The sequence below is a fragment of the Pocillopora damicornis genome, chromosome 3 (genome assembly GCF_964200805.1).
Source record: "Pocillopora damicornis chromosome 3, jaPocDami1.2, whole genome shotgun sequence".
NCBI lineage: Eukaryota > Metazoa > Cnidaria > Anthozoa > Scleractinia > Pocilloporidae > Pocillopora > Pocillopora damicornis.
Window position 1 is genome coordinate 2155552 of NC_142672.1, and position 17015 is coordinate 2172566.

The 17015-nt window shown below is 37.8% G+C and overlaps 2 protein-coding genes across 2 annotated transcripts; both read left to right on the forward strand.

The window, feature by feature from the left end:
• Positions 1-555: 555 nt before the first annotated feature.
• Positions 556-14714, forward strand: LOC113665742 (acid phosphatase type 7). Its single transcript, XM_089202072.1, has 8 exons — positions 556-942; positions 2884-2976; positions 8718-8873; positions 9476-9551; positions 10333-10450; positions 10865-11062; positions 11660-11865; positions 13775-14714. The coding sequence occupies exons 1-8, from the start codon at positions 619-621 to the stop codon at positions 13948-13950; spliced, it is 1347 nt and encodes a 448-aa protein (XP_089058198.1). The 5' UTR covers positions 556-618; the 3' UTR covers positions 13951-14714.
• LOC113671287 (uncharacterized) lies at positions 4912-6536 on the forward strand. The gene is made up of 2 exons (XM_027187499.2): positions 4912-5315; positions 5716-6536. Exons 1-2 carry the CDS (start codon positions 5045-5047, stop codon positions 6174-6176), a joined length of 732 nt encoding a protein of 243 aa, XP_027043300.2. The 5' UTR covers positions 4912-5044; the 3' UTR covers positions 6177-6536.
• Positions 14715-17015: the final 2301 nt, after the last annotated feature.

Sequence of the window (17015 nt, forward strand, 5' to 3'; positions counted from 1 at the left end):
CACCCCCACTCTTTATTTTATCTTTTTTGTTTGTTTTCTATTGCAACAAGAGGAGGTTTCCTTCAATTTCCAGCTATTCCCAAACGCCAAGTTTATTTAATGACAAGAGACCAAACTGAGATGTGTTCGAAATTGGAACTAAGAGCCACCTACACTCCTCTATATATATTTTTTCTTTTCAATATTGCGACATGAAAAAAGAGACAAAGTATTCAATCCTCATTTGAAGACAAGAAATAATTATAAGTCGAAGGGGAATCTTTGAACTGATAGATTATAAACAGTTTATAAGCTCTTGATTTATTACATCGTCCTAAAGGAGGAACGTACTAATAAGTCCCTTTGATATCGTTGACCTTCATATCTCAGCTCAACACTTTCAAATAAGTCTAAAAATATTCCCCTTCCGCCAGCTCTCACAAAAAAATTGGAAATCACAGTTTAAAATACGTTATGTCGTGACAAGAGAGAATTCGAGGTTGATGTTTCTTTCGTCGAGACCAAACTAGCATCACGGAAAGCTTGCGTTATGTAGCTTTTGTCACGCAAATTATTGAGTCACCTGATCTCGAGTGAGCCGGTTTATTTACGCTGTGTGCTTTTTGAGCTGTTGAGAAAATGGAAGGAATTTATTTCCTCCTCACTCTCTGTTCGTTTCTGAATTTAGCATCATCACATCAAGCAGTGAAACACCTTTTTATGTCTGATTTAGCACCGTATGATTCTCCTCATGGGCCTGAGCAAATTCACATTTCCTTCGGAAATATTCCGAGTGAAATGACAATAATGTGGTCGACCTCGAATTCATCGGAGTTTGCCAGTTCGGTCGTCCTCTACGGCTTAGCGCCGAAGAATTATTCTCTTGAAGGCAGGGGAAAATTTGTTTTATTTACTGAAGGAAATCCGGATGGACTGAAATACATTCATCGCGTTGTTCTTCAGGTAAGAGCCACAGAAGTGTTTTAAAACAATGGTGACTTAATTCCCAATCGATCGAGCGTAATTTCAAAGTTTTCAGTTTTGAAGCGGTTTTCAATAGCCTATGATGGTAACTGTTTTTAGACACAAAGTATTGTACTAGCTCTGTCTGAAGGTCTTTTGCAGTCAGTTAGTTTATTTCGTTAAGACTGGCCTCAACAGGAAATGGACCAGTTGTTGACGATTCATCAAGCGATAGTCTACACTTTCCATCGCGTGTGGTGCTTTATGTAATTGCATGAAGTAAATAAGTGATTGGTGATAAAGTTACCAACACGTGATTTAAACCGTTTTAGTAAAGGTAATATGCAGCTTCTTTGAAACAGCAGTTTGAAACATTCTCTTTTTGGCAATTGGTTCTGATCAGATTCAATATGTATTAGTATACATTTAGAAGGTCGCAAAGCACATTGTGTAACTCGTTCTTGAATTTGGCGAATTTATCAGGCTGGTGCTGGCTACGCATTGGTAATCCTCTTCTCAGTTTTAAGAAGATTTATTGCCAATGTCAAAATAACAAGTAGTCAAATGAAAAAAGGGGGTAACTTTCTGAAGAAATTGTGTTTGATCTGTGTAACAAAGTTTGGTTTTAACAACCGATTGAATAATGTAAATTGACCACCGTAAAGAGTTTCTCAGCTAAGAAACTCTTTACGGAGGCTAAGTTTCATTATCAACTCGTTTTATAAAACCGAAATACTCAGAGCCTTCCTTACTTAATGGTTGTGTAGAGTAATGGTCGCGTTGACTAAAACTCCAGGTTAATCCTACATCAGAAAAAGTATCATTCTAGGTAAGGTATGGGTTGCACCTTGAATATTTTTAAAGGACTGTATTTACTTTTTAATAAAAATCTGTTTTCAATTGTTCCCCAAATTTCCAGTCAACAAAAACATTAATGGTGTTGTAGTGCTCTAGTGGGGCAAATTTTGAAAAAATTGAGCTAAACAATAACAATAACAATAACAGCAGTAACTGACAGTGCTTGCTAGTAAAGCATTATTGATATAACCCTTTAACTCCCAAGATCTAATTGTTAATTCTCCCCTCTAGCTGCTACACATTTCCTTGTAACTTAGTTATGAGACCTTAGTGCTAGATCAAGATGGCAGCTTCTACATGATAAGTTGGATTATTCTTATAACCTGTTTGCTGAATAGTGTATGGATATTATAGGGAGAAGTTTCATATTGATAACTTCTGGGAGTTAAATGGTTAACATGAATGGAGATCAGTTTTATTTTGTCTGACAATGTTGATGTTTTTACACAAATTATGTCAATACTTGAATGGGGAGCTAAATGACCCAGATGTATGAAAAAGGTAGATAGCAAGCCAATTTTTGTCTACAGGTTTTAAGTTAGATTTTCAACTATTACCTCTCTTCAAGCTACCAACCAAATGCAGGCTTCATTTACTTATCTTTTCTACACTAAACAAAATATAATAAACTGCCTCTGATTGAATAAAAGGATTAGCACAGTGGTTGAGCAAACTGTTCAATGGGATACAAAGCCATGATATCCTATCATTGGAGAACACGAATATTAGCCATCATGTACTTACTTTCTGGTGTACTCCAGCTTTCAATGTGTCAAAACATTTATAGTTAATTATAGTAATATAACCACTAGCACAACCCTACTTGGTTGACTAACAGTTTTGGTATTTTACTCAGCAGAGTAGAAAAATCTTCTCAAGTAAGACCAATGTTGTAATTTAACAAATATTTCTTATTTCAGTAAATTACAATTATGGAACTTATTTTTGAACTTCCTAAGTTTATGTTTTGTCAATTCTCCTCACATGTTTGCTGGATGTTGTATTGAAATTGTTGTGTGGAATTTATGTGTTGATCATGATTATTTTCTTACATCTAATGTTGATATTTTTTCACTCTTTTAGGGTTTAATTCCTGGGATGAAATACTCATACCGTGTACAAAGTGGTAGTAACATTAGTGATGGGTTTGAATTCACAGCTAAAAGAGATGATGAGGTAAGGTGCTAAATATCTCTTGAGCCCCCTCACTCTCAAGATCTCATTAGTAATTCTCCTTACTGAATGCCATTCAATTCTTATGATGTTATGGTGGAGAATTTGGTATTCAATCAACTTTTAATCCCCTTATTGATGTTTTTCTTTATTCTCATTGCTTATCAGTATTGATATTGTAAGGAGAAATTCTGTCTTGGTTACTCAAGAGAGGATTTATGAAAATAAGTAAACAAAGACAACTAAATAAAACTTTATCCTATTTGAATTGTCTTTCAAGAAATCTGAATGCCATGCAAGTAATTGACTTGATTCACATGTGTTTGGAATGAGATTTTGTCCTCTCTCTAAAACACTTACCAAACAAAATGTTTTGTGTGATTTTGTCATTTCTGTTAAGAATAAAAGACATTTTATTAAGAACGTACAGGAAAAAAATTGGTTGCAACAAAATAGTTTTGATTGGTGATTAGTGCATTTTTAGATATTTTATGTGGCATGTCCAACCATTTAACAATGTGCCCCACTGAAAATGTATTTCTGCCTTGTATCCTTGTGGCATAAATTTTTCCAGAGTCTATGAAAAGTGGAAGAGAGGGTAGATGTGTTAGTCTGGCACTCATCCGTATACATGTAGCTTCAGAGCTCTAGGTGACTTATGAAATCCCTCTATCTGCCATTGTTGCCTGAACAGTTGGAACAGGTATAACCAAGTTATGGCTGCTACAAAATAGTATGGCAAATGGCTTATTACCTTGTAATTAATGTTTGGAACAATTTCCTTTTGTTTGGCATTAAAACAGCCTTAAATTAGACAGTTGTAATTTTGAATTGATAATTCTCTTATTTGATTTGTTAAATAGGAAGAATACTTGACTTTTGATATCTACAGGCTTGAAAAGAAAATTTGTAAACATCATTTTGATAAGTGTCAAGAGTTGCTGCTGCTTTGTATGAAACCTTTTTTCCTTCCCTTCCCATCAGACCATTTTATTATGTATTACTATTAATTATTAATTATTATTATTATTATTTTTTATGTAACCTTTATCAGTCAACAACTATGATAGTCAAAAAGCTTCTCCATGAGGATTTTAAAAACATTGAGTCTCATTTGCAGTAAACATTTCCATTGTTTGTCTCTAAGTGATAGTTGAGGCACTCTTCTTCAGCCCTCACTACCAAAAAATTGAGAATTAGCACAGAACATTTGGAACCAACCCGCTTTCAATACTTGGTGCAGAGAATGGAACGTAATGAATTGCCGAAGCTTTGGTTAACTTTTCATTTCTCACCACTAGTAAACTCTAGAATCATTCCTAAACACATATTTTTTATTATTATTATCTTGAATTTTTTTGTTGGTTTACTCATTTTTTCGTGTTGTACTTAGTAAGATTGCATTACTTGTTTAATCATAACCATTACAATTTCCTCAACTGTGATTGGCGCATCAGCTGCTTTGAATATCACTAATCACTTTGAACAGCTGTTATTGAACAGTGTAATCGGACAGTCAAAGCAGCCAATCATACTAAGTCCACTCAGCTAAATCTACCACTCACGGAATTAATCACAATGACCATAGCAACAATCACTTACCCTGAAAAAAAAAACTGGGAAATTTCCAAATTTTTTGCTTTGGACATTGTTCCTACTGGAGATGTTTGTCCTAAATGTATTTTTTTTCGCTTCGCGGTCGTCCGATTTTGTTAATCACTCGTATGATTACAGACCGAATTGAACTCCACTCAATCCTATCACCATTATTATAATTAGTTAAGAAGAAACTTTCGTGTGCGCTGTACCAGCAACAACAAAGTGACCTAAGTTTTGTTTTGAGGCGAATGGATATCTCTCTGTCAATTTCACGAGCACGTAAGTAACACCTTACCCAATCACGAGCGAGAGTTTTTATTTTACTGACATGTGCTTGTCAGTGACTTCGTCGCAACCTTAGCAACACATTTCGCTCAATTTGCTCGGCGATGATCGAGGCATCTAGGGCGTCGTCTCCAAAGAACGAAACTCTTCTGGTAGACAACTTTTTAACAAAATACTGTCAGGACAAATGAGCGAGACTTCTAGAAAAAAACAGACACACGACAGAAAAGAGCGCAAGCCGTCGTGTACGCTCTGCATCAATCATGGAGTCCGATCGAAATTCAAGGGTCACAAACGCCTTGGTTGTCCGTTTTTGAGCTGCCACTGTGAGCTGTGTGTAAACGGACGTCAAAAACGAGTCACTATGAAAAAGCAAGTTCGTCTTCGGCGAAAGCAAATGAAAGATATCGGAAGAAGGAATAATCAGTGCATTTCACCCGCCGTGGAGCCCACTCGAGGTAACAGAACAATTTTTATGTGTTGTTTTTCATTTCACCGAATGTCATTTTTCCTTTGGTGTAAATCAAGCATTATCTCTATGTATCTTCATGTCTACAGTTAAAACAGTTAGAGAGTCTAGCGCTTTTGGCTTTGTCTTCTTGGATTTAAGCTGACCATTTAAATAAACAACATTCTTTCGGACGTGCTAGTGAAGTTGTTGCAACTTCCAACTTGTTCTTTTTTTAAAATTGTTTATTTGAAACTCAGAAAAAATATCAGAAACGTATTTTGTTAATGGTTTTATACGCTTAAGGAAAGTTTCTTTCTCTGTTATTAAAAGTTTTCTTTAATGGCTATCAAATGGTTTTCCAAATGAACCATTTTTTTTTTAACGAAGCTGTTTGATCAAATTTGCAGTGAGTTTCTTTCCTGCGGCTGTTAAAACTGGATCGCCTTTCACCGAAGAATACAGCACCGTCAACGGACTTGAAAAGACAGCGAAAAACGGAAATGGAGGATTGATTCAGAGTGTGTCCAACATTTTGCATTCTCAGTTCGGGGTCGTTGGACAACATCCACTCAACTGTAGTGCTTACTTGTCTACACCTTACCAGCCTCAATGGACCGTAGGGGATGTTTACCTGGGCGGCTTTCATTACAACAACTGGCAGGCATCAGAGCGGACAGCCTCTCACTCTGTGATCGAACCTCTAACAAGCCCTAACTTGGCCTTTTCGGACAACAGCGCTATTTTGAAGTACCGCAATCTTTCCCCGAGAACGGAAAGCAACTCCTTCAGTCTCAGTACGTCTTTGGAAGCCGCCGCCGTTTTGGCGTCATTTGCGGGAAATCAGAAACACCGAGTGCCGAAACTTTGAAGGCGTTTTAAAAACTTTTTTCTTCTCATACTTGCCCTCACTTGTTTCCTTCACTGTTTGTCGTTCTTGTGGGCTGCAAAGGAACTGTTAGCTTTCTTTATGAAATTGTGGTTTCCGCGAAACAGGAAATTTTTACTACACCGTATTTATGATATGTGCACCGTTTTTTTGTCAATCATATAAGAAAATTCATTACCTGACGAGGGAATTCCGTATTAAATTGCACGCGAAAACCGATACGAATCGCTAAGCGATGATATCGGTTTTCATGTGCAATTTAACGCGGAATTCACGAGTTAGGTAATGGATTTTCCTTGAATCGCATAATTGAATAAAAATAAGAAAAAAAGAAAACAGTAATAATATTGTTTGTTTTTATCCTGAGCGCGCGCCCCAGAAAGCCATTTCGAAGTCAATTGTCAGAACTGTCACTGCGTTAGCGAATAGGAAGCAAGGTCAGTCATACACGTTGGAATCTTCGACAAATTTGTTTGTACCTTGTGCTTGTTTTTACATTTGTTGTCAAACTTTTAAACAAGCTTCACACTATCTTAAGGATAATAGTGCTATTTCACTGAATTTAAAAGCTGTTTATCTCTAACATCTTTTTTCAAATTTCCAAATCATTTGCTCGAGAAGGAAAATAATTTACACCTTTACCTCTTTGATGGCAATACTGAAAGAAATGAAGTGTTCAAGCGAAAGCACTGAAAGTTTGACATCGCGATTAAAGGTATTTATTTCTTCTTCTGTGTATATGACAATCGACCCAGACACTTCTTCCGTTGTCGATTCTTCGTCTTGTTTGGTTGAACTTTTGCTTGCCATTCTCGTTGTCGCGAGCGAAAGAGGGTTTTTATGCCTCTCCAAGTATTTTAGTTCATTTTAAAACAGGGAAGAGCCTCTGGCTCACTTTAAAAAACGCTTTTGTTTGTTTTTAGCTCTTCAAAAGGTGAAGATGGTTTTGAAAACATTTTAAAATGACATTGTAGATAACTTTGTTACAATATGACGATAGTTGTTTTGATTACGTAGATGCGAATCAATATCACTTAGCCTCCTTTTCAACTCGCAATTCTACGCTAATCCTTCGCTTCGTTGACCAATCAGAGTGCGAGATTATATTCAATTGTGCGATTCCATTAGACATTTTTATGATAAAGTTTCGACGTAATGCTGAATATTTCTTTCAGACAAGTATGATTGTTTACCAAATTTTGAACCGCAGCACTGTCTTCCAACAAACACTTGTTGACTACTTTGTTATTTGCTGTTTGTTTCATGCCTTTCAAATGGAAAATCTAGTCTTAGTTCTAACCATTTCTCTGGTAGACAGATCTAACTATGCGTCAACTGATTTTCACTTTTTTTATAGATTGGCGAAAATTTTCGGTTTATAACTTTCCCGAAACTAATGATAATTATATGATATTGTTTTAGGAAGTTTATAGGTAGACTAGAAAAGCTATTTGTAAGTATCTTGTTTGTAGCTTCTGTACGTAGTTGGTAATTTTTGCGAAAGCAGTCTCTGTTGATTTTGAAAACACTTTTTAAGGCTGCTTTTTCCCTGGGAACAGAGGTAGACGATTAAAAGACAGCTCGGCGTCTGTTGGGAGTTTCGCGCGACCCCTGGAAAGTAATGTATGTTGACATGTTCACATTCAACCCAAGATTAACGATAAACAATCCCCACGTATCAATAGCTGATTAACGAAGTAAAAAACGTTTGTGCAAATATGTTCTTTGTATGATGCAATCTTTCAATGCGAGTACACTTCCCCAGTCAAACCTTAAGTTCTGAGTGATAAGTGCTCTTATTTCAGTTCCCACGAACACCTCAAGACAGATTTGTCCTCTACACCTGAACAGATCGCGCCATTTGAGTACCATCAATTCAGTGTTGTGCTTTCACGTTTCCAGGTCGTGTCCAGTGCAAGGATCGGCAGCAATTTTTCGAGGCACTTTTCTGGGAAATTCGTTACAATCTATTCATAGTTTAACTGAATTTCCGAAAATCATTATGCAGTTCTTTTTGGAAGATTAAAATTCAGTTCCGTCTGTAATAATAACAAACCAGCTTTTAATTCGCAGATATATATTGGAAAATAGCCGGCACTTCACTGTAATTAAACATTTCTTGCTCTTCGGCCTTTACTCAGTCTCGCCTAAATCGAGAATCTTTGTATCTCTTCTTGGCAAACTTAGCAATTCAGTAAAAGTTGTCAATTAATAGATTCGCAATTTTTGTAAGGCTCTTGGAGTGAATGTGGTACAATCAAAGCCCCCACTCCCCCTCCCCCCTCCCCCGAGGGAGGAAAATTGGGCTCAGTCGAAATAACGTAAGAAATTCAGCTTAGAAAGTGGCGTATAGTTTAGCGAAACCGGAGCCATTTGAGACTACACCCTACACATATTTAAAAATAGTTAAAGGTGATGATAATTTTACCAATCTAATCTGCGAAGGGAACTTAGTCTGATCAGGTTGATACCAGACAACGATGATGAAAAAAATTTGTTTTCACAATTTTTTGTCCTTTGCAGGATTGGTCGCCGCAGTTCTTGGTTTATGGAGACATGGGTCGAATTGGAGGAGCTCCCAGTCTCAAACGGCTTATTATGGAAGCTAGGTCCAGACACAACACGGCCGCATTGCATATTGGGGACTTCGCCTACGACCTTCAAACTGATGGAGGACTTGTAAGTAGTGATGCAGCTTTTTCTATTCCCTCGATGTAATGCCCATAGGCATCCTAAAAGTACACGGTGCGAGTGAAATTCAAGTAATAGGAAATTGTCAGCTTTAAGATCGGAGATTTTCTAATAAACTGTTTCAAACCAACACCATGTGCCTCCCAAGGCGCTGAGGTATTAAATTATTCTAATTAAATGTTATTGTTTTAGATCTCTTTTTAGTTTTCCCCTCCTTTTAAATCTTTTCATCTCTTTCTAGAATTTTTTCATCGTTAACTTGATTTTTTTCGGCTGATTTTGTCTTGTTTTGTGATAAACAGGAATAAAATGAACAATTAAAGGGCCAGATTCGGGTTGCAAATCGATAAATTGATACCCAATCGAGGCGCACTGATTAAGATCACTGTCACGAAAGTGTAGAGCAGCGGAAAACTGTCTGTCGTAGTTCAAAGCTTTCCTTGGCTACCGTTCATGTGGCTTGAAGCCTCAGTTTCAAGCCTTTCTCGGCAGTTTCGTAGCCTGAGATCAGTATTTTCTCTCTTCGGTTTTTCGTTTGTGACATACTCACTTGGAAATTCTTAGTCTCTCTTATTCTTTACCTACCTCAGAATGGTGACGCGTTTATGAAGAGAATTCAGGACATGGCCGCGTGGATTCCTTACATGACATGTGTTGGAAATCACGGTAAGAGTTTACTCTTGGTTCAGTAGGAAAACTTCTCAAATTGTAGATTGAAAGAGGCTTAGGAAAGTCATTTAAATTTATGAAGAGAACGAACGTTGTCACCAATAGCCTGTAATTACAATACAATTACAATACTTTATTCAAGAGAAGGAAAATAAAAAAAATTGTAAAAGTATCTCTCGAAAGGGGATATTCTAGAGGTTAACCCTATATAAAAGATTCCCCGAATAAAAAGATCAAAACATTATATACAGATAATTAAAAACTGTTTACCATCATCTCAATCAATATTCATGTAAATCTTTAGTCTGTTACGAAATAAAGTCAATGATCCTGCGTGTACAATATCTTTAGGCAAATTATTCCACATATTAACGATCCGTACAAAAAAAGAAAATTGTAGATTGAAAGAGGCTTAGGAAAGTCATTTAAATTCATGAAGAGAACGAACGTTGTCACCAATAGCCTGTAATGCAAGCGTCGTATTAGGACGAGTTAGCGCGGTTACAAGCTTGCGATCGTTTATCGGGCCGGAGTGGACGGGTGGGTGGAGAAGGTAGGGAAAGATGAGACTGACCTCTTTTGACTGTCGCTTACGCCGTTGTGACAAACTTCTTTCTCTCCCATCCTCCCCTGTAAAAATGAAAGCTCTAAAAATCAAAGATGGCAGCTATAGTTTTCATCAAGAAAATACTGAGCTCTCACTTGCCAAAATCACGCCTTCTCTGCAGTCCATATCACTTATTATGAGATGTATTTGAGTTTTTTCCTTTTGTTGCAGAGATTCCTTTCAACTTCAGTCATTACCGATACAGGTTTTCCATGCCGCAACTTCAGTGGCCCACTGAAATCGACAGAATGTGGTACAGCTTTGACGTCGCCAGAGCTCACTTCATCGCGTATGTTTATTTCATATTTTACATTACTTTTTGAACCCGTCAAGGTGAAAAATCACGGAGTGGTTCGTGCGTTATCTGCGTCATAAAATTCAGCGCCGAAAAGACGACTGAGGTCGTTGTCAGGTCATGGAAAATGTCTTCTCTGATCAACCTCACCAGAATACTGAAACATCATGACAGCTTCTTGTTTTACGGACAGCTCCCTTCATTTCATGCGGTAGTCCCCCATCTTTATTTTTCCCACCCTCCCACCCTCCCCCCTCCCCCCTACCCCCTCCCCCCTCCCTCACCAAGTACAGCAACTTGTGCTGAGTTGGGAACTCTAAACCATAAATCAGATTCATTGGATGGAATTCGAACGGATTTTATTTTTATTTTCTCTTGAATTTTTATTTCCATTTGTTTTCCTTACAGTTACTCGTCTGAAGTATACTTCACCAACGGCTCCGTTCAGGGTCAACTCGAGTGGTTAACCAACGACCTTAAAAAGGCGAATCAGCCCGAGAACCGTGCTAAGCGTCCTTGGATAATTGCATTTGGTCACAGACCAATGTACTGTTCAAATATTGATAAAGATGATTGTACCACGCTTCACTCTGTGGTTAGACACAGGTTGGTTACGCCCCTCCCCCCATTTTTTTTCTCTCTCTGCGACATGTGAAATAACATTTTAGTACGAGGTCCCAGAGGTCTCGAATGCGATATAGTTTTGGGTAGTTTTTTTTCAAGATGTTAAAATCCTGACCCAGTTCCTTTTGAAAAGAATAATGGAAAGTTAAAACAGGTTAATCTAAACAAGCGTAAATGAAGGCTAAGGTTAGCGCAAAGGACAATGGGCGTCGATGATATTGCCGACAGAACAGCGTTTGAAGGAGTGAAAGTCTTTAGAGAGAGGTGATCAAAGAATCCTACAGCATGGAAGGTACAGATCATGCGTGCAAAGAAAAAGCCTTTTGAATAAACGAAACAGTAAGCAAAGTATACGCGTGGAAACATCTAACGGGAAGTAAGCTTGGAAAACACAGAGATCATGGTGACATCGGTGAACTTTTAAGGTATCAATTGTCCCAAAAAACAATTTTATGGGTCAAAACTTTCCCTTGCTTGACGTTGCTTGAGTTAATGTGATGCACAATACTTCTACGATAACGGAGAGCGAACAGTTAGATGGTGAATTCGAACCAGTTTTGTGTTTGTGTTTTTCTTTAGCTTGGAACCGTTGTTTTTCCAGTACGGTGTAGACATTATCATCGAAGCGCATGAACACTCGTACGAACGCCTCTGGCCAGTGTTCAACGACACAGTAACAGCCCACAACTACAGCAATCCAAAGGCCCCAGTCCACCTGATATCGGGCGCAGCAGGCTGCAATGAGGCTTATGGAATATGCGTGAATCCCATGTTAGGACCTAGAGGTATGCAATATTTTATTAGCCGGTATAAATGAGTGTGTTTTCCTTGGTTGTGGATTTCCAAATCAAGGGCGGTTTAATATATAATAGGTAGCACTGTTGCCCTTCAAGAAAATCGAGGGTCGCCGTGCTAAATCTTCATAGTATAGTCTCGCTACCCAGAACTTAAGCCGCTGCTTCTTTTCGCGGTCGTAAAGTTGTGGTTTGTTCTAAATAATTCGCGTCCTTGGTACCTCAAACCGTTTTCACCAGCTCTACTGCAGTTTCCTAATAATTATCCTATCTTAAAATATGCTTCGGTTTCGAAATTTAGAAAGAGTCTCATGCAATTAAAACTGCTCGGGAAGCCGCTTTCTATTTATTATAGGCATCACTTCAAAAACGTGTCAGGCTTTAGTCAAGAGCGTCTCGTTATTTGTGCTGCTAAGGGTCAAGATCTGAAATCCTTGTGAACTTTGTGGATCCCGCTAATACAAATTAGAGGTAATACGTTTGGTAGAGTTTTTTTCTAGTTTGTTAAATTTAGGACGCGGCTATTTCGTTAGTTGAAGAATAGTACTTTATCGCATACTATCTTGCTTGTAAAACTTTATTTCGGAGAAGAATTACCACCTCTATATTCTACATTCGACAAGAACTTTCGTCGATAAGCCGCAACCCCTCTGCATTCGTGGTTCTTCGAACGACCACTAGTACATATAAAATGGTGGTCGTTCAGAACTAAACGCCAGTATAGCAACTAAAATGGAGACGTAATATCCACTTGTGCAGATTTTTGACGCTGGAGGTCCATCTTTGGTCAAAAAATAATTTAATCTTTCTTGACGAGGAAATCAACTATTCGCTGAGTTCCGCCTCTAGTTTTTTTTTTTTTTTCAAGAAATAAACTCAGCAGAAGGTATCTGAAACGTCATTTCGTGATCTGCTAAAGCTCTACCAAAAAAGAGTAACAGAGCGTCCTTTGTTGAAGATACCATGCGCCTGGCTGGTTATCAACCTCTGTAGAGTTTCTGGCGAAGTGATTTCTATAAGTGTGGAATAACTTATTCCAGAAAAGAATCGGTGGCGTCTGCATTTGAAATGCTGGACAGAGGAAGTACCTTGGTAATCTTACCGTTCACTTGGTCAACACACCTTCATTTATTGACAAATTAATCCCGTGCAGTGGGGTTCTGGTGCTAGCATTCGTTTACCTTCAAAACTGCATCGTACTGTGATTTCTGTTCAAGATTTGTTGGAAAGTGCAAGATATTGAGGAAGTCCTGAGTAAATTCATATTAATAGGTGGCATTCATTTGTGACCAGCAAAGTCTCGTCATGGATTCCAGATCAGCTGAACCACTCGCAGGACAACGTGCTGTTTTTCAAACAGATTAGAACTGGCGCCATTCTTGTTTTGATTGTTTGTTTGTTTTTTAACCAATTTTATACACTTTGTAAATATGTTTGCGATTTCATTTTGGACTCCAGTCTCAGCCTTAATTTCAGTTTGAATTATGGGTCAACTGTAGATTCGGTGTTAACTACAATCGACACATTTAACGTGAATCAATCTTAAGAAGATGTCTACTCCTTCTTCAATATCAAAACAAAAAAAATACTTTCTCTATGTTATACAATTGTCCGAGTTAACGTGACTGTGGAATGAAAAAAAAGTTGCAAAGTGAATTCCTTTCTTTGCAGATCACCACTGCTTGCTTCTCGAGGCTTTTCTCATTTTTAAATTTCTAGATAACATGAATTGATCTTTTAATAACATGGTGCCTTAAGGGGCTACCTCGTAGATTGTTCCACTTGAAAACTGTAGATTTCAGCGCATAATCCTCGCTCATCTTCCCTCTGCAACATAATGAAATGTCCCAACGTAGATTCTTGGAATAGATTACAAGTGTTAATCGTCGTCTTTCGTCAGGTCCCTGGTCCGCCTTCCGCGAGTGGTTCCCAGGCAATGCTGGTTACGGTAAACTGAGGATTGAGAACTCAACTCATGTGTACTGGGAACAAATTGAAGCTTATGATGGTTCGGTTACAGACAGTATATGGATTAAACAGGAACACCACGGGCCTTTCAAACCCCTGGATCCGTGATTATAGTAGGAGACAGAGGGTAACAACACAAAGTACAGGACACTGTATATTTAACCTAGAATTTCGCTGACCAGCTACTTTACGTGGAATCATTCAATGGAACTCAAAATGTTACTTATTCCAAAACATACAGTACAACGTTTATATTTTTAGCACTCTTTAACTGTTTTTAACATAATTTTGGAGAGATTTCGAAGTTTCTATTCTTCAAAAATGTTCGCACTGAATGTAATAAAATTTAAGTAGTATCATATTGAACTGGAGCTCCAAAAGTCATCTGGATGGTGTCAGATTGAACGAAAAATATTTCTTATTTAAGACTGTAATCTCGAACTGCTACGATCATGTACGCTCGAACTGCTACGATCATGTACGGGACTCTTATTGTAAGAATTGAATTTTGAATACATTTAAGATTCTTTTTCGGCTTCGTATATATATGTAACCACCTTTCCACCGCCTTAGTGCACTCGTGTGCGGGCGTTTGATATTTTAGATGTGTTAGACGCGATGCATTACTTCGATGTGTGATGGTGGGTCAAAGGGGAGCAAAGTCATTTGACGGGGAACTAATAGATAATAAACATGGATTGTGCTGTTGTGTCGGGTTTTAAGGAACAAATGGCGACATCGCAGTCATTTAAACGATCTTAGGAGCATGTAAAATCACTCTATTTCTCGTACGGTATATGAAGCCGGTTTTTACCAAAGAAATTGTGTATGAAAGGTGGAGTTTTTTTTAATAAAGTACTCGTTTGTCAGGAGCTGTTTTAGTGCAGGGTCTCCATATGTAAACAAATCAGTTCACCGCTAGATTAACTGAGCAGACATATTTTACCACCTGCAGTGCATGACTTTCCGTGCGTGTTCTATGACTTGTTTGTCAACGTGACGGAAAACAGTGTCTACTTTTTATTTGAGTTGAGACACAGCAAAACGAGCTTTAATAACCTTTTGAGCAATGTGTGTTTGCTTAAGTTAGTCCAAAGGCGTTCCATTGTTCGCGTTTATTAAAACTGTCAAAGCGAGCGAGGTGTAATGTATCTCCAAGTAAACCCATTCAAAGCGTTTTGTTTTCCTCCAAGATCAAACAACATGTTATTGTCAGCCGCTTTGCGAGTCAAAAGAACTCGTACTTGGTAACTGTACTGGCAGTTGTTCTCAAAAGTAATTATCTAGAACTCTTTGTTCACTTGTAAAGTGAGACAAAACTTAACAAAAGGCACGAAGAATTGCTTCGCGTGCGATTGCCCAAAAACGATGTTTACCAAACTCCGCGCCCTCTTCCTTCCGTCAAAAGAAATCGTTCTCTGTCATTCACCACCAAAAATTTTCATGAAACTGACTTATATTTAATTTTATCCAGTCGTCAAGAATTGCTAAGATTTTATCGCTACTGGATGGTGAAATGATAAGCGAATCGTTGGCGCGATTGTTACCGGTGGAAATCTTGAAGCGAAAATCAATGGAGCAATACTTTGTGCTAATAATGTGTTGTTAACAAAACCAATAACAAGCTGCTAAATATTGCAGTTCCTCCAACGCTCGTACTAACACCTAATTAAACAGTCCCACATCTTGTTAATTAAAAGGAAGTATATGAATTGATAAGATCACAAGCAACGCAGTTCACATCAGATTCAACTGAGATAAAACGATTTTAATGTGTGGAGAATATATCAGAAAGTTCTGTTCATCCACCTTTTGCTTCGTAGGAAAACGAATATAAGTAGTTTCCCATTTCCTTTAATGAAAGATCGAGGTAAACAAAAAAAGTGTAATGAGATTTGTCGCTCTTTGGTATGTCTTTGAAGGTATTGTGAAACTGGTTACTTTTTTAAAAATTTTTTTTTTTTTGGTGCAAAAGAAAGGAGTGCTTTTGTTGTCAAATTCCCCAGTTTTTTCGTGATCTGACAATCAATAGTGTGGCTTTGAAAGAGAACACGCGAAAATTCTGTCGAATAAAGGAATGAACTCAGTTATGAAGTAGGTTGAATACAATCGCGCAACTTGAGGGGATGTCATTATCAGGCGAAACTCCCAGCATCAATGAAAACTCTTTGAAAACACACCGTGTGCTCCCACATGGCTAATAAAAATGACAATGATACCCAACATGGTCCCACTACAATACACTGTTTTCACATGTTGTAAGCTATTGTTTACGCCTTTCTTTGCGGTAACCGGTATTGTCAAGCTATCTTTTGTTGTAAGCTCTCTACGACCCGCAAAGTTCACGTTTCTTGTGCGTTTGTGCTATAGGAAGTATTTTAACTTTGCGCTCGGCGCTGACGGCACATGCAAGATAATAACAATTTCTTTCTCGGGTGTAGAGAGTCTTGGTCTTGCATTACTTCCTCTTTCACAAAAATGGTTAAAAATTATGCCTTTTTTGGCACAAATAAACTACACCGGTGATTAAGTAAGTCAGAAATAAACGGTATGATGAGTCAAAATAAATGTGCGGTGAAAATCTTATCTAACACCCACGCTGAAAACATGAATGGTTTCTCCAACGGTGGAATATATTCCGCAAAGGGCTAGACGATACAGGGAAAATTACCTTTCTCTGGCCAGGAGAATTAAATTTACAGATTAGGCCGACGGAATTAAACTCCTAATAGGACAAATGTGTATTTGAGCGCGCTCATTTGAGAAGTGCTTCGAATCACAGAGTAATGAGCTTGTTGCCTTATTTGTCTCTCAGACTAGAGGTTTGTACCGTAATTAAAAAAGGGGGAAAAATTATATTGTCGGTTGAGTGTACAAAAGTTGAATGTTTCACACTTTCTTCTCACTAGAGCGCGAACAATACTTTTATTGTTATGATCTCTGGGCGTTAAGGGCATTTCGATAAACAAAACATTTTTTTGTCGGTTTTCTCGATTCTGGTTAAACTTTTTCCATTTACCACTTACACTAAAACGATATGGCAGCAAAGGGGACATTCATTTCAATTCCAAAAATTTTCAGTGAGAGTTATGCATAGTAAATGGGAATTAACTTATTTTGAGCAACATTAAATAACTTTCCATTTGACTCGTCAGTGCTGCATTCAAACTGAA

What these genes read in the sequence shown, in the direction of transcription:
- LOC113671287 (XM_027187499.2), top strand. Translation starts at nt 5,045, where the DNA reads ATGAGCGAGACTTCTAGAAAAAAACAGACACACGACAGAAAAGAGCGC. An exon ending in CGCCGTGGAGCCCACTCGAG is followed by an intron (nt 5,316 to 5,715) that starts GTAACAGAACAA and finishes TCAAATTTGCAG; the next exon opens with TGAGTTTCTTTCCTGCGGCT.
- LOC113665742 (XM_089202072.1), top strand. Translation starts at nt 619, where the DNA reads ATGGAAGGAATTTATTTCCTCCTCACTCTCTGTTCGTTTCTGAATTTA. An exon ending in TTCAAACTGATGGAGGACTT is followed by an intron (nt 8,874 to 9,475) that starts GTAAGTAGTGAT and finishes TACCTACCTCAG; the next exon opens with AATGGTGACGCGTTTATGAA. An exon ending in CACTCTGTGGTTAGACACAG is followed by an intron (nt 11,063 to 11,659) that starts GTTGGTTACGCC and finishes GTTTTTCTTTAG; the next exon opens with CTTGGAACCGTTGTTTTTCC.